The 12,500-nt window shown below is 42.0% G+C and overlaps 1 protein-coding gene across 1 annotated transcript in view; it reads right to left on the bottom strand.

Moving 5' to 3' along the window:
- The window catches only part of LOC122258194 (uncharacterized), a 16,776-nt gene that overhangs the window by 2,345 nt on the left and 1,931 nt on the right, over positions 1–12,500 (bottom strand). The window contains exons 2-7 of the mRNA XM_086549032.1: positions 12,428–12,500; positions 11,426–11,575; positions 9,042–9,227; positions 5,158–5,221; positions 4,144–4,392; positions 1–3,145 (exon numbers count right to left, since the gene is read on the bottom strand). The exon at positions 1–3,145 is cut by the window's left edge and continues 2,345 nt beyond it; the exon at positions 12,428–12,500 is cut by the window's right edge and continues 353 nt beyond it. Of these exons, the coding sequence (XP_086405158.1) occupies positions 2,895–3,145; positions 4,144–4,392; positions 5,158–5,221; positions 9,042–9,227; positions 11,426–11,575; positions 12,428–12,500 (973 nt within the window). The 3' untranslated portion in view covers positions 1–2,894. The remainder of the gene's footprint in view (positions 3,146–4,143; positions 4,393–5,157; positions 5,222–9,041; positions 9,228–11,425; positions 11,576–12,427) is intronic.

Below are 12,500 nucleotides of genomic sequence, written 5' to 3'. Positions count from 1 at the left end.
TTTTAGAGATTTTCACACAATATCAACATTAACACATTATCTTATTAAGACACAATATCCTTCTATCAGGAAAACTGGGATGATCTAAAGGTTCCACAATTTGTTAATTTGTTCACTGCCTTTATCTGAATACACCCATAATGACATACACATCAAGAGTAGAGCATGCACATACATAACAGTTTGTAGCTAAAAATCTGATCATATACATAAACAAAAAAAAAGGAAACATGTAAAGAGTTATCAATTAAAGTAGAAAGTGATACAATTTATTTCAACTAGAAACCAAATTGTGCTTTGTAATCACTTTCACTCATTGCATTTTATATCAATCAAACTACATTTCTTCCACATCAGTTCCTCTTCCTTTGCAAATCTGTTTCCGGTACTGACTGTGACCTTGCTCCTTTCCCTAATTTTCTCATACCTAGATTATATTTTCATCAAATTAACTAATCTCCCCAAATCTAACTACAAATGCTAACCTATCCTAACTCAGCCATTGTTTTGTTAACTATTCTTTTTCATTTGTAAAAGAACACTGAACAATCAGAAAAGAAATAAAGGAAAATAATGCACCCATCATTTTGATATAAGGAGGGCACAGTTCATTTCCCCTTTAGCAAAAAGCAAATCTCAGCTGGTGGACTAAGCTACTGGACCACAATGTACTATAAACAAAAACATACATTCCTACATTCCTATCGGTCTACTCTACTCATCACATTTACCTTCAATACAAAATATTTCCTACATATAAAATTAGCATCTCTATCCTGCAACAAAATATACACAAATCCTCAGCCATTTCTACTGATTGTCAAAGTGAAAACCCACAAACACCCTCAATGCAGATTGCTGCCTCCTTTGTCTCTGTAAAAAGGGAGGATTATGCATCACCATACAAAAGCAAAGACACCCTTTGTGAAATGGATGTAGGCCTTATCTCAAAGACAACTTAGAAAAACTAGACTCTTATGAACTGGAACCAATGAGCCAGTGAATGACTTATGTAAATTTTCCATTTCCTCAACAGCTAATGTTGATGAGCCTGCGATTAATGAAGCATTATTATTTTAAAGCCTCCATTCCCTTATGTTTTGAGGCTGACTGGAGATGCTGGAAGAAAATTGTTCCTTTCTATCCTAGTTCATGATGTACAGGTACTTAAGACCAATTTCTGAAACTTTTTCCTATTTTTTACCTTAAGAAAATATATAAAATGTTAATGATAAATTCATGGCATCTTGGCATAAACCACAATAAGTAACTTGTTAGTATCCAACACACTACTTATAAAGGGCAGCAATCTGATTGTATATTTTCTGTAATAATGCCCAATTAATAAATTATATGTTTATATACTGGTGAGTCACTTTTTATTTCAAATACAATTTTTCAAAAGATGACAGCCACTATCTGCTCTAATTCAAAGCAGCAGCTGTTTGATTTTTAAAAATAAATATTCACTATTCAAGCAGAAGTAACTGCATATACATTCAGTTTATAATGACAACTTTCCTAGTCTAATTGTGTTTTTTTGCTTTCTTTTTCTTCACATAGTGCAAGTGCAAGTAACCTTATTCAATGACTCGGTTCTCCTTATAAAAAAAATATATATATATATCATATACTGTATATCACAAACATACTTAGATTGTCCTGCAAAGAGTTACTAAAGAGACATTTCCACTTGCTACAACATTTTCCATATAAAAATTATTAAAGTACAAAAATCTCTCTCTGTTATTGTTTTTTCTTCTGATCATCAAAGTCTAAGTCATATAATAAATCTATTGCATTTATCATACTTGTGTGTTACCGTTACATTGCATCTGTCATTTTGCATCAGAATTCACAAACAATCCAGCTTTTGCACAGTATTCATCATAATAAGAGCTGCTAGTGATCACAATTGTTAATTCAACATATACCTGTTAACTTTCTCTAATGATGATGGCTGAATTAATTGTAAAGAGTTTCAAGCAATCAGTGTCTGCAAAGGGACTAAGTAATGCCCAATGCCACAAGAAAAGAAAAAGAAAAGAGGATGAAGAGTTACCTAACATTAGTAAGATTTTCCCCGCACAAAAATCATTACCAATTTTGTGACATTTTAGCTGCCTATATTGCTGATATTCCACAAGAACTGCCTTCCTTTTCACCTAAATTTGTGACATTTTAGCTGCCTATATAGCTGACCTTCCACAAGGACTGCCTTCCCTTTTCTCCTCGGATTTCTTTACATCTAGTTTACTGAAGACGTTCACTGTGTTACCAACAAGTGCAGCCATTAAGCTCCTACCCCAGAAGATGATCATCGTAGTTAAACTTAAGCAAGCATCTTAGCATTCATGTACTTGGAAATTATGCATAAAATGAAAATAATGCAGTATATGATTTATGCAAAAGCACAATATATCTTGAATCTAAACATAAAATTGTTTTTTTTTAATGGAAGTCAGATTTCCCATTATATTACACCTAGAAAATGGTAATAATATATAAGTATAGCTCCACATAAATACAAAATGGTTTCATTTATTCCTAACTATCAAAAGGGTAATGTTAAAACAGCCTAAACATAACATTGGTTTTATACAATAAGAGGCAACTAACCCTGCAATATATACTCACAGTCACCAGCACCGTAATCTGCATACTTCTCCCGACAATACAAAATACAGAGAGAGCAAAAGTACATTGGTTTGAAATTCACCGAGATTAGAACAGCAACCAACAGTCATGGAAGAATCCTTTTATACATTACACCATAAGAGTGAATGAGAGGAACAAAAAGAGGAGAGAGGATAGACTGAAGAAGAAAAAATTACTATCATCCCTTTCAATCATCTTCCTCTTGCTGCACTGTGAATGCTACGTGGGAGTTCACCTCATCCTTCCTTGTTGGTGCCATATTCCTCATATTCATAATCATCATCATAATCCTCGCCATTGTCCCCTGTGTCTTCATCCTCATCTTCGTCCCCTTCCTCATCCTCTTCATCAAGGAGGAAGTCAGAGAGGAAGTCTCGTAGTTCCTGAGCTGCTTGAAGTCGTCCTCCTGGAGCTGCCTCTTCTACACACTCTGCAAGAAGCTCCTCCACAGTTGCCCTGTCTGCAGCAGGGATGTTGTGTAGTAAACCTGATGGACAGATCAAGGAATCAAAAGAGTGCTTTAATAAATGCCTTTCCAATATCTTACTTCATTTAACCCATTCGCACCGGTTGACGTACTATCACGAGGTAAAAAAATGTCCCCGGACCCAGGTGACATCTGGAGACGTGCATTTTCTCAGAGTTCCAGGACGGGCAACGTGACGTGCTGAAACGTCAGCAACAGATCGCTAGATTGTTTTCCAATATAATCATTTTACGTAATTTCTTAGACTCTGTTACTTTTGTTTAGGTGTTTGAGTGTCATAAAATGAGATATAATGTTTAAAAAAATGACGTCACAGAAAACTAGGTGACATTGATGACATCATGGTAATTTCTGCTTCTTGATCGGTTGAATAAAAAGATCTGAGTCAAAAAACTATTGTAAAATCAAATATGTTTGGCCAAGAAATAAAATAAAGTAAAAAATTACTAATGCAATACTACTTCACGAGGTGCAAGTACATGCTCATATGTACGTGTAAAAAAAAAAAAAAAGTATAAAACATGTTTTTGATACCCCACTAAGAGAATTCTTCCATTTTCCTTTGGTATTTTCACATAGAAGTGAAGAATATAGGCAAAGTTCAATCAAATAAAGCTAAAAAGGTATTACTGTAACATATTTTTCAACTAAGATAACTCCTCTGAACATGGCACTATTTTTACATGTCTTTACATTATAGACGCATTCATGAAAACCACAAGAATAGGGTGAGTGAAAAACACTCTGAGAAGATCAGCTCGGCCCTACACAGGAAGAAAGCACCCCAGCAGGAAGCGTCACATGCTAGTTATCTTCCCAGCATTAGCGAGAGTAGGCAAAAATAAGTCCCATCGTGAATGGGTTAATTGAAATAAATGGAGAGCAAACAAATATTTTCTTTTCAGAATATAATAATTCTTTTTCATTGCTATCCAATGTAATGATCATAATAAAGAAACTCTTATAAACAGTATCACTATTATTATCACATTTCATACCCCTTGTCATCCTTGGCTGCTGATGGCTGCTAGAAGTTGAGCTGAAGTAATCTACATACTTGTGCTGCTTCATGTCACTCAGGATCATTGCACACACAGCTGCATACATGAGGTGTCCCACGTCTTCTACACGTGAACACATCTCATCTGTATCGTGGCCTTCTCTATATATTTCACTTGTAAACTTCTGGAAACACTCCTTGTTGCATACCTCATGATTCTGTGTTTCCCGTGTATCTTCGTAATCATCTAAAAGAATAAAGATAAAATGCAATAAAGCCAGCACTTCACAAATGCTTAACAAGAACTGTACAGAGCTGCTGAAAGCCCAATACACCATATCAAGATTAACCCATTGCGGACAGGTGTCATGACATATGCGACACATGATTTTTGGCTTGACAGAGGGCATCATGACATTCATGACAATAGCTGTCACAGTATTTTTGATGTTGGGGTGGATGGCTGTGTTTCTTTACTATAATAAAAGTAATAACTTTATTTAATGACTGATGATGATGACTGCATTCATAATTACCATAAATGCTGCAATATTCAGCAAAATTGGTTTAATCAGTTGTCAATGGTTATTTCTTTCATTTTTGCCTATGAAAATACACAAATACAAAAAAAATGAAGTTGCTCTTTGACCTCCCATAAAACTACAATACTTTTATGCCACCAAGTATAAAGAATATAATAAGCTGATATGGACACTATTCCAGAACTTTAAGACTACTGCAACATTTCTCAAGCTTGTCATATAGCACACATACATCTCACAATACAGTAAAACATAAAAAGCAATGAAGACAAATATAGCTTTAGTATTATCATGCAGGTTGTAATATGTCCCTTGAAGTTTCCTCACACTGAAATAAAACCCATCTGGGGTGTCACACAGGTGGCATTAGTGCCCATCCTAGGCAGTCGGCACCCAAATTTATTCCCATCTGCAGTGGGTTAATGATCACAAAGTAAAATGAAACAGAGCAGGATCACAATTCCACATACCTCTGAAGAGAGATTTGTCAATTATTGCCATGTTAGCCAGATCTATGAGCACCACCTCTCCCTCCTTGTTGAGGGAGCAAGAGAGAGGGAGGGGAGCAAGAGGGAGGGAAGGGAGCAAGAGAGAGGGAAGGGAGCAAGAGAGAGGGAAGGGAGCAAGAGAGAGGGAAGGGAGCAAGAGAGAGGGAAGGGAGCAAGAGAGAGGGAGGGGAGCAAGAGGGAGGGAAGGGAGCAAGAGAGAGGGAAGGGAGCAAGAGAGAGGGAAGGGAGCAAGAGAGAGGGAAGGGAGCAAGAGAGAGGGAAGGGAGCAAGAGAGAGGGAAGGGAGCAAGAGAGAGGGAGGGGAGCAAGAGAGAGGGAAGGGAGCAAGAGAGAGGGAAGGGAGCAAGAGAGAGGGAAGGGAGCAAGAGAGAGGGAAGGGAGCAAGAGAGAGGGAAGGGAGCAAGAGAGAGGGAAGGGAGCAAGAGAGAGGGAAGGGAGCAAGAGAGAGGGAAGGGAGCAAGAGAGAGGGAAGGGAGCAAGAGAGAGGGAAGGGAGCAAGAGAGAGGGAAGGGAGCAAGAGAGAGGGAAGGGAGCAAGAGAGAGGGAAGGGAGCAAGAGAGAGAGAGGGGGGAAAGAGAGAGGGAGGGGAGCAAGAGAGAGGGAAGGGAGCAAGAGAGAGGGAAGGGAGCAAGAGGGAGGGAAGGGAGCAAGAGAGAGGGAAGGGAGCAAGAGTGAGGGAAGGGAGCAAGAGAGAGGGAAGGGAGCAAGAGAGAGGGAAGGGAGCAAGAGAGAGGGAAGGGAGCAAGAGAGAGGGAAGGGAGCAAGAGGGAGGGAAGGGAGCAAGAGAGAGGGAAGGGAGCAAGAGAGAGGGAAGGGAGCAAGAGAGAGGGAAGGGAGCAAGAGAGAGGGAAGGGAGCAAGAGAGAGGGAAGGGAGCAAGAGAGAGGGAAGGGAGCAAGAGAGAGGGAAGGGAGCAAGAGAGAGGGAAGGGAGCAAGAGAGAGGGAAGGGAGCAAGAGAGAGGGAAGGGAGCAAGAGAGAGGGAAGGGAGCAAGAGAGAGGGAAGGGAGCAAGAGAGAGGGAAGGGAGCAAGAGAGAGGGAAGGGAGCAAGAGAGAGGGAAGGGAGCAAGAGAGAGGGAAGGGAGCAAGAGAGAGGGAAGGGAGCAAGAGAGAGGGAGGGGAGCAAGAGAGAGGGAAGGGAGCAAGAGAGAGGGAAGGGAGCAAGAGAGAGGGAAGGGAGCAAGAGAGAGGGAAGGGAGCAAGAGAGAGGGAAGGGAGCAAGAGGGAGGGAAGGGAGCAAGAGAGAGGGAAGGGAGCAAGAGAGAGGGAAGGGAGCAAGAGAGAGGGAAGGGAGCAAGAGAGAGGGAGGGGAGCAAGAGAGAGGGAAGGGAGCAAGAGAGAGGGAAGGGAGCAAGAGAAAGGGAAGGGAGCAAGAGAGAGGGAAGGGAGCAAGAGAGAGGGAAGGGAGCAAGAGAGAGGGAAGGGAGCAAGAGAGAGGGAAGGGAGCAAGAGAGAGGGAAGGGAGCAAGAGAGAGGGAAGGGAGCAAGAGAGAGGGAAGGGAGCAAGAGAGAGGGAAGGGAGCAAGAGAGAGGGAGAGGAGAAAGAGAAAGGGAGAGGAGAAAGAGCGAGGGAGAGGGGAAAGAGAGAGGGAAAGGGGAAAAGAAGAGGGAGGGGAGCAAGAGGGAGGGAAGGGAGCAAGAGAGAGGGAAGGGAGCAAGAGAAAGGGAGAGGAGAAAGAGAGAGGGAAGGGAGCAAGAGAGAGGGAAGGGAGCAAGAGAGAGGGAAGGGAGCAAGAGAGAGGGAAGGGAGCAAGAGAGAGGGAAGGGAGCAAGAGAGAGGGAAGGGAGCAAGAGAGAGGGAAGGGAGCAAGAGAGAGGGAAGGGAGCAAGAGAGAGGGAAGGGAGCAAGAGAGAGGGAAGGGAGCAAGAGAGAGGGAAGGGAGCAAGAGAGAGGGAAGGGAGCAAGAGAGAGGGAAGGGAGCAAGAGAGAGGGAAGGGAGCAAGAGAGAGGGAAGGGAGCAAGAGAGAGGGAAGGGAGCAAGAGAGAGGGAGGGGAGCAAGAGGGAGGGAAGGGAGCAAGAGAGAGGGAGGGGAGAAAGAGAGAGGGAAGGGAGCAAGAGAGAGGGAAGGGAGGAAGAGGGAGGGAAGGGAGCAAGAGAGAGGGAAGGGAGCAAGAGAGAGGGGGGAGCAAGAGAGAGGGAAGGGAGCAAGAGAGAGGGAAGGGAGCAAGAGAGAGGGAAGGGAGCAAGAGAGAGGGAAGGGAGCAAGAGAGAGGGAAGGGAGCAAGAGAGAGGGAAGGGAGCAAGAGAGAGGGAAGGGAGCAAGAGAGAGGGAGGGGAGCAAGAGGGAGGGAAGGGAGCAAGAGAGAGGGAAGGGAGCAAGAGAGAGGGAGGGGAGCAAGAGGGAGGGAAGGGAGCAAGAGAGAGGGAAGGGAGCAAGAGAGAGGGAAGGGAGCAAGAGAGAGGGAAGGGAGGAAGAGAGAGAGGAAGGGAGAAAGAGAGAAGGGAAGGGAGAAAGAGAGAGGGGGAGGGAGGAAGAGAGAGAGGGGAAGGGAGAAAGAGAGAAGGGAAGGGAGTAAGAGAGAGGGGAAGGGAGTAAGAGAGAGAGGGGAAGGGAGTAAGAGAGAGAGGGGAAGGGAGTAAGAGAGAGAGAGGAAGGGAGTAAGAGAGAAGGGAAGGGAGTAAGAGAGAGGGGAAGGGAGTAAGAGAGAGAGGGGAAGGGAGTAAGAGAGAAGGGAAGGGAGTAAGAGAGAGGGGAAGGGAGTAAGAGAGAGAGGGGAAGGGAGGAAGAGAGAGGGAAGGGAGCAAGAGAGAGGGAAGGGAGCAAGAGAGAGGGAAGGGAGCAAGAGAGAGGGAGGGGAGCAAGAGGGAGGGAAGGGAGCAAGAGAGAGGGAAGGGAGCAAGAGAGAGGGAAGGGAGCAAGAGAGAGGGAAGGGAGCAAGAGAGAGGGGGGGGAGCAAGAGAGAGGGAAGGGAGCAAGAGAGAGGGAAGGGAGCAAGAGAGAGGGAGGGGAGAAAGAGAGAGGGAGGGAGCAAGAGAGAGGGAAGGGAGCAAGAGAGAGGGAAGGGAGCAAGAGAGAGGGAGGGGAGCAAGAGGGAGGGAAGGGAGCAAGAGAGAGGGAAGGGAGCAAGAGGGAGGGAAGGGAGCAAGAGAGAGGGAAGGGAGCAAGAGAGAGGGAAGGGAGCAAGAGAGAGGGAAGGGAGCAAGAGAGAGGGAGGGGAGCAAGAGGGAGGGAAGGGAGCAAGAGAGAGGGAAGGGAGCAAGAGAGAGGGAAGGGAGAAAGAGAGAAAGGAGAAAAAGAGAGAGAGAGGAGAAAAAGAGAGGGAGAGGGGGAAATGAGAGAGGGAAAGGGGAGAAAATGGAAAGAGGAGAGGGGAGCAATTGAGGAGGGAGAGGGAGCAAGAGAAAGAGGAAAGTGGTAGCAAGAGAAGAGGGGAGGTGAGCAAGTGAGAGGGAGAGAGGAGCAAGAGAGCAGAGGAAGGGAGCAAGAGAGTAAGGGATGAGCGGAGCGAGAGAGAGAGGACGAGGGAGGCACGAGAGTGAGGAGAGAGAGAGAGAGGAGAGAGAGAGAGAGAGAGAGCGGAGAGAGGGAGGCTGACGAGAGAGGCGCGAGCGGGAGAGAGAGGGAGAGAGAGAGGAGAGAGGAGAGGAGAGGAGAGATAGCGAAAAGAGAGAGAGAGGAGAGGAGAGGAGAGACAGCGAAACGAGAGAGAGATGAGAGGAGAGGAGAGGAGAGAGATGAGAGGCGAGATGCGGCGAGAGTTGAGAGAGGAGAGAGAGAGGAGAGAGAGAGGAGAGAGAGAGGAGAGAGAGAGGAGAGGAGAAAAGAGAAAGAAAGGAGAGAGGGAGAGAGAGTATAACATATATTAACATTATACACCTTCTGTTCTCTCACCAAATGTGTATACATACGGGTAATTTTTCCTGGTGATTCCAATGTGGTGCAGCAGCTTGTAGAGTGAACGGGATGTCAGTTCCTGGGGTCTTCCCAGGTAAGATTTCTTGGCTGCAACACGAATTGTGCAACCCACTCCCAAGCTAGCATTGTTGCAGACCAAGTCATCCAATCGGGAAAATCGATCAGAAGATGGCACCTAAAAGCATGAAATTATTTTTATTCCAATTTGCAATAGATCACCCAAACTTTACATTCATTAAGATAAATAAATTAAAACAGATATATATATAGAGATAGAGATCCAGATCCACAAGCAAATTAGATGATATCCATCTGTCTATTTATATGCATGCAGTCAAAAGAAAAACACGCAAAAACCAAATATGGAAATTACAACCTAGCTATGAAGAGACCTCTGAATTAATCCCACAGGGAGTTGGCTTCCACAGAAACCTCATGATGAAGTCAAGAAAAGATTTATTCTCCAGAGAGGAGAAAGAAAGAATGGAAGACAAAGACAAGACAAATGTATACAAGATTATGAATACCCAAAAGGAAAGAAATCAAACTATTAAGTATAGACAAATAGTTTGAGATATTTATGATAATGGGTTTCAAAAATATATATATATATATAATGATAAATACAAATACATAAACAATATATAGACTGCTCATGAGTGAAATCCCAAGCTTTAAAAAGGAGCCAGCAAGGTAAGCTTTGAAACATCACCATTAATGCAACAAATAATTGTAACATCACATGCAGCTATATCTAGCGGACGGATGATAAAGACTGCCAGCTAACAAGAATAATAGATTTAGAAGATTTAAAAATCAAAATAATACCTTTGTTTCTGAGCTGCTCAAAATGTACCCCCAAGGAAGAAGTCATTCACAATGTCAATAACAGAGAGGAAGATGAGAATGGCCAATAAATTTAAATTACATTAAAGTCATAATTTACATGAAATCATAGGTCTCAAAACAGATATGTAGGTACCGATACTTTAGATTAATAACCATACTAATGCTCAATATACTCAAAAAATAATCAAACAAACTTTAATTACAAACTTTTATAATACCTGAGAAAATATTTAACTACAATACTTAGTTCAAATTCTGAGGAAAGACAGAAAGAGAGAGGTATATGTATAGTGATATATGTAAAATATATACACAAATAAAAATGTATCATCAACGTTAATAATAACAATACTACAACACAAATCATTATCAACATCAACTACACATAAACAGCAACTACCATAATACCATACATAAATACATACAGTAAACCCTTAATTCAACACTTTGAGTACCATAATACCACAAAACACTGAACGATTGTAAACTTGGATAAAATAAGGAATTAATATTTATCTGTCCAGGCTCTCATCAAAATATAAGAGCCATAATGAACATGGAAAGTTTCCCTGGATATCCACCATCTCAAGCCAAGTAACATGGTTACTTGGGTGATACCCCTTGAGAATGGACCAATCAGGAATGCATCAAGTCAGAGTACTGGCTCATGCAATACCAAAAAAATTGAAATCTTTTGATATTCAAGCACGACCATAAGTTAGAATACCAGCCCCTCCAGAGGATGCAAGGCCAGATCAAGAAGGTTTAAAATCTTGCAATGTGTACGTGTCTAATGTTGCACTAAATTCAAGTTGGGTACTCAAAGGATTAGCAAATCCCAAAATAACAGTTTTTGGATCTAGCAAGCATTATATAACCTTGAAATTGTCCCTTATCAAGAGACTATTCAGCACTGATCATAATTAAAAAACAACATCTTAGTTGCAAACAACTGATGCTGAGCATCCTCTATAAGAAAACTTTACTCTCATTCCTACTTCATCTCCAACTGCTTGTACATTTCTAAGGAATTTCAAGACTGAGGATTCCCCATCACCATATCATTCAGATACTGAATACAGATTACTGTATATTACATAAAAGCTCTTACATGAAAAAGCAATGAGAGGTTCTCCCCTTAAATACACTCAATTTAACCCTCTCTGGACGGGTGGTACAGTACTGTACCGCGCATTCAAAAGCCCAGTGGCCGGGCGGCACAGTATGTTATTTTTTTTGTGGTGTATCCCACCACAACACATCCCCCATCCCCCGTTGTTATATTCCCCCACCCCCCCTTATGCCAGCCATTCAATTGATTTAGGCCTAATAATTCGAAAGCCCCGGCATTGGGACATTCAAGGCTGGAATGCCCCCGTCGTAAGTGGGTTAAGACTTTAAGCATGTACCCCTTCCTCTTTACTCTTCTATTGAAACAGAGTTACTGTATCACATGGTGCAAATATAAATTCCCTCTTTTCTTTACCTTTACATCTTCAAAGCTTCTAAAACAAAAATTCCTACCTTAACAGACAGTTTGTGCAAGTCACCAAGGTGTGCCTCATAGGACACATCTGCATCATGAACATGTGGAGTATCTGACGACAGGGTTAAAAATCCTGCTGATATATCTTCACAAAGATCCTGCCCAAAGCACAAAGGACAGGTCTCTTCCTGCAAGGAAAGAAGTAGGATATAGTCATAAATACTTTTTAGTTAACTCTCCACTCTTTCTGTAATTAAAATCTGTTAAATATGTTCTTTCTTTCTTTCTTTCTTTATGTAATTCCATTACCTGTGTTCAAATCCATTTGAAACTTGCTGTGATTTATTTAAATATTTGAGATAGTGGTGAAATGTCAAGCAAATGCCACAGTCCAAGTGTCTGAAATGCAAAGGAACCTTCACTACATATATTCATGTAAGGCAAAGCTTCCAATGGTTCTTTTCTTGACAATGCATTTACCTGAGAGGTCTACAAGCTTCAAATTACAAGAGGTTCACTGGCTGACTGGGACACAGACCACCATAGCTAGTGTCAAAAGCACATAGGCCAGTGACAAACGCACAGGGTACTCTAAACAATGACCAAACTGCTTGGAATGAGATCAACACATGGGAAATCATTTCTTAAACTATTCATTGCCAATCAAGGGAAAATGGATGATCCATTTCTTTTATTTTCAAAATTTCTTTACTATCTCATTTTAAGAATATCTCTTTTATTTCTAACATTGTTTTATGTTTGTATAATCATCTATCTATCAGATTCTATGCATCAGTCACTTCCATGTATATTTAATGCATATATAGCTCTCCATACCTGATCTTTTCTGAAATTGTCACAATTTCTTTCACAATTATCACCTCAGCCATCACTTCCTTCAGCTTTCATACTCAAAAGCCCACATTTTCCAAATATCACCCTGTATATGACATAAAGTTTCCCTGAATTACCAAGCCAACATTGAAGGTGATGCAACCTTGAATTCAATTAGGATCTAAATAAAAGTGACCACAACCTACCTTGGCCAATTCTTGAAACAGATCCGCAAACACATTGAGATTGCCCTCCTTGTTCCCTGTGCGCAAAGGGTGA

This window comes from Penaeus japonicus, unplaced genomic scaffold (genome assembly GCF_977035675.1).
Source record: "Penaeus japonicus unplaced genomic scaffold, GWHDUDI00000001_assembly GWHDUDI00000021, whole genome shotgun sequence".
Classification (NCBI taxonomy): Eukaryota; Metazoa; Arthropoda; class Malacostraca; order Decapoda; family Penaeidae; genus Penaeus; species Penaeus japonicus.
The sequence above is the reverse complement of the archived record's forward strand: the minus strand, read 5'-3'. Positions and strand labels throughout refer to the sequence as shown.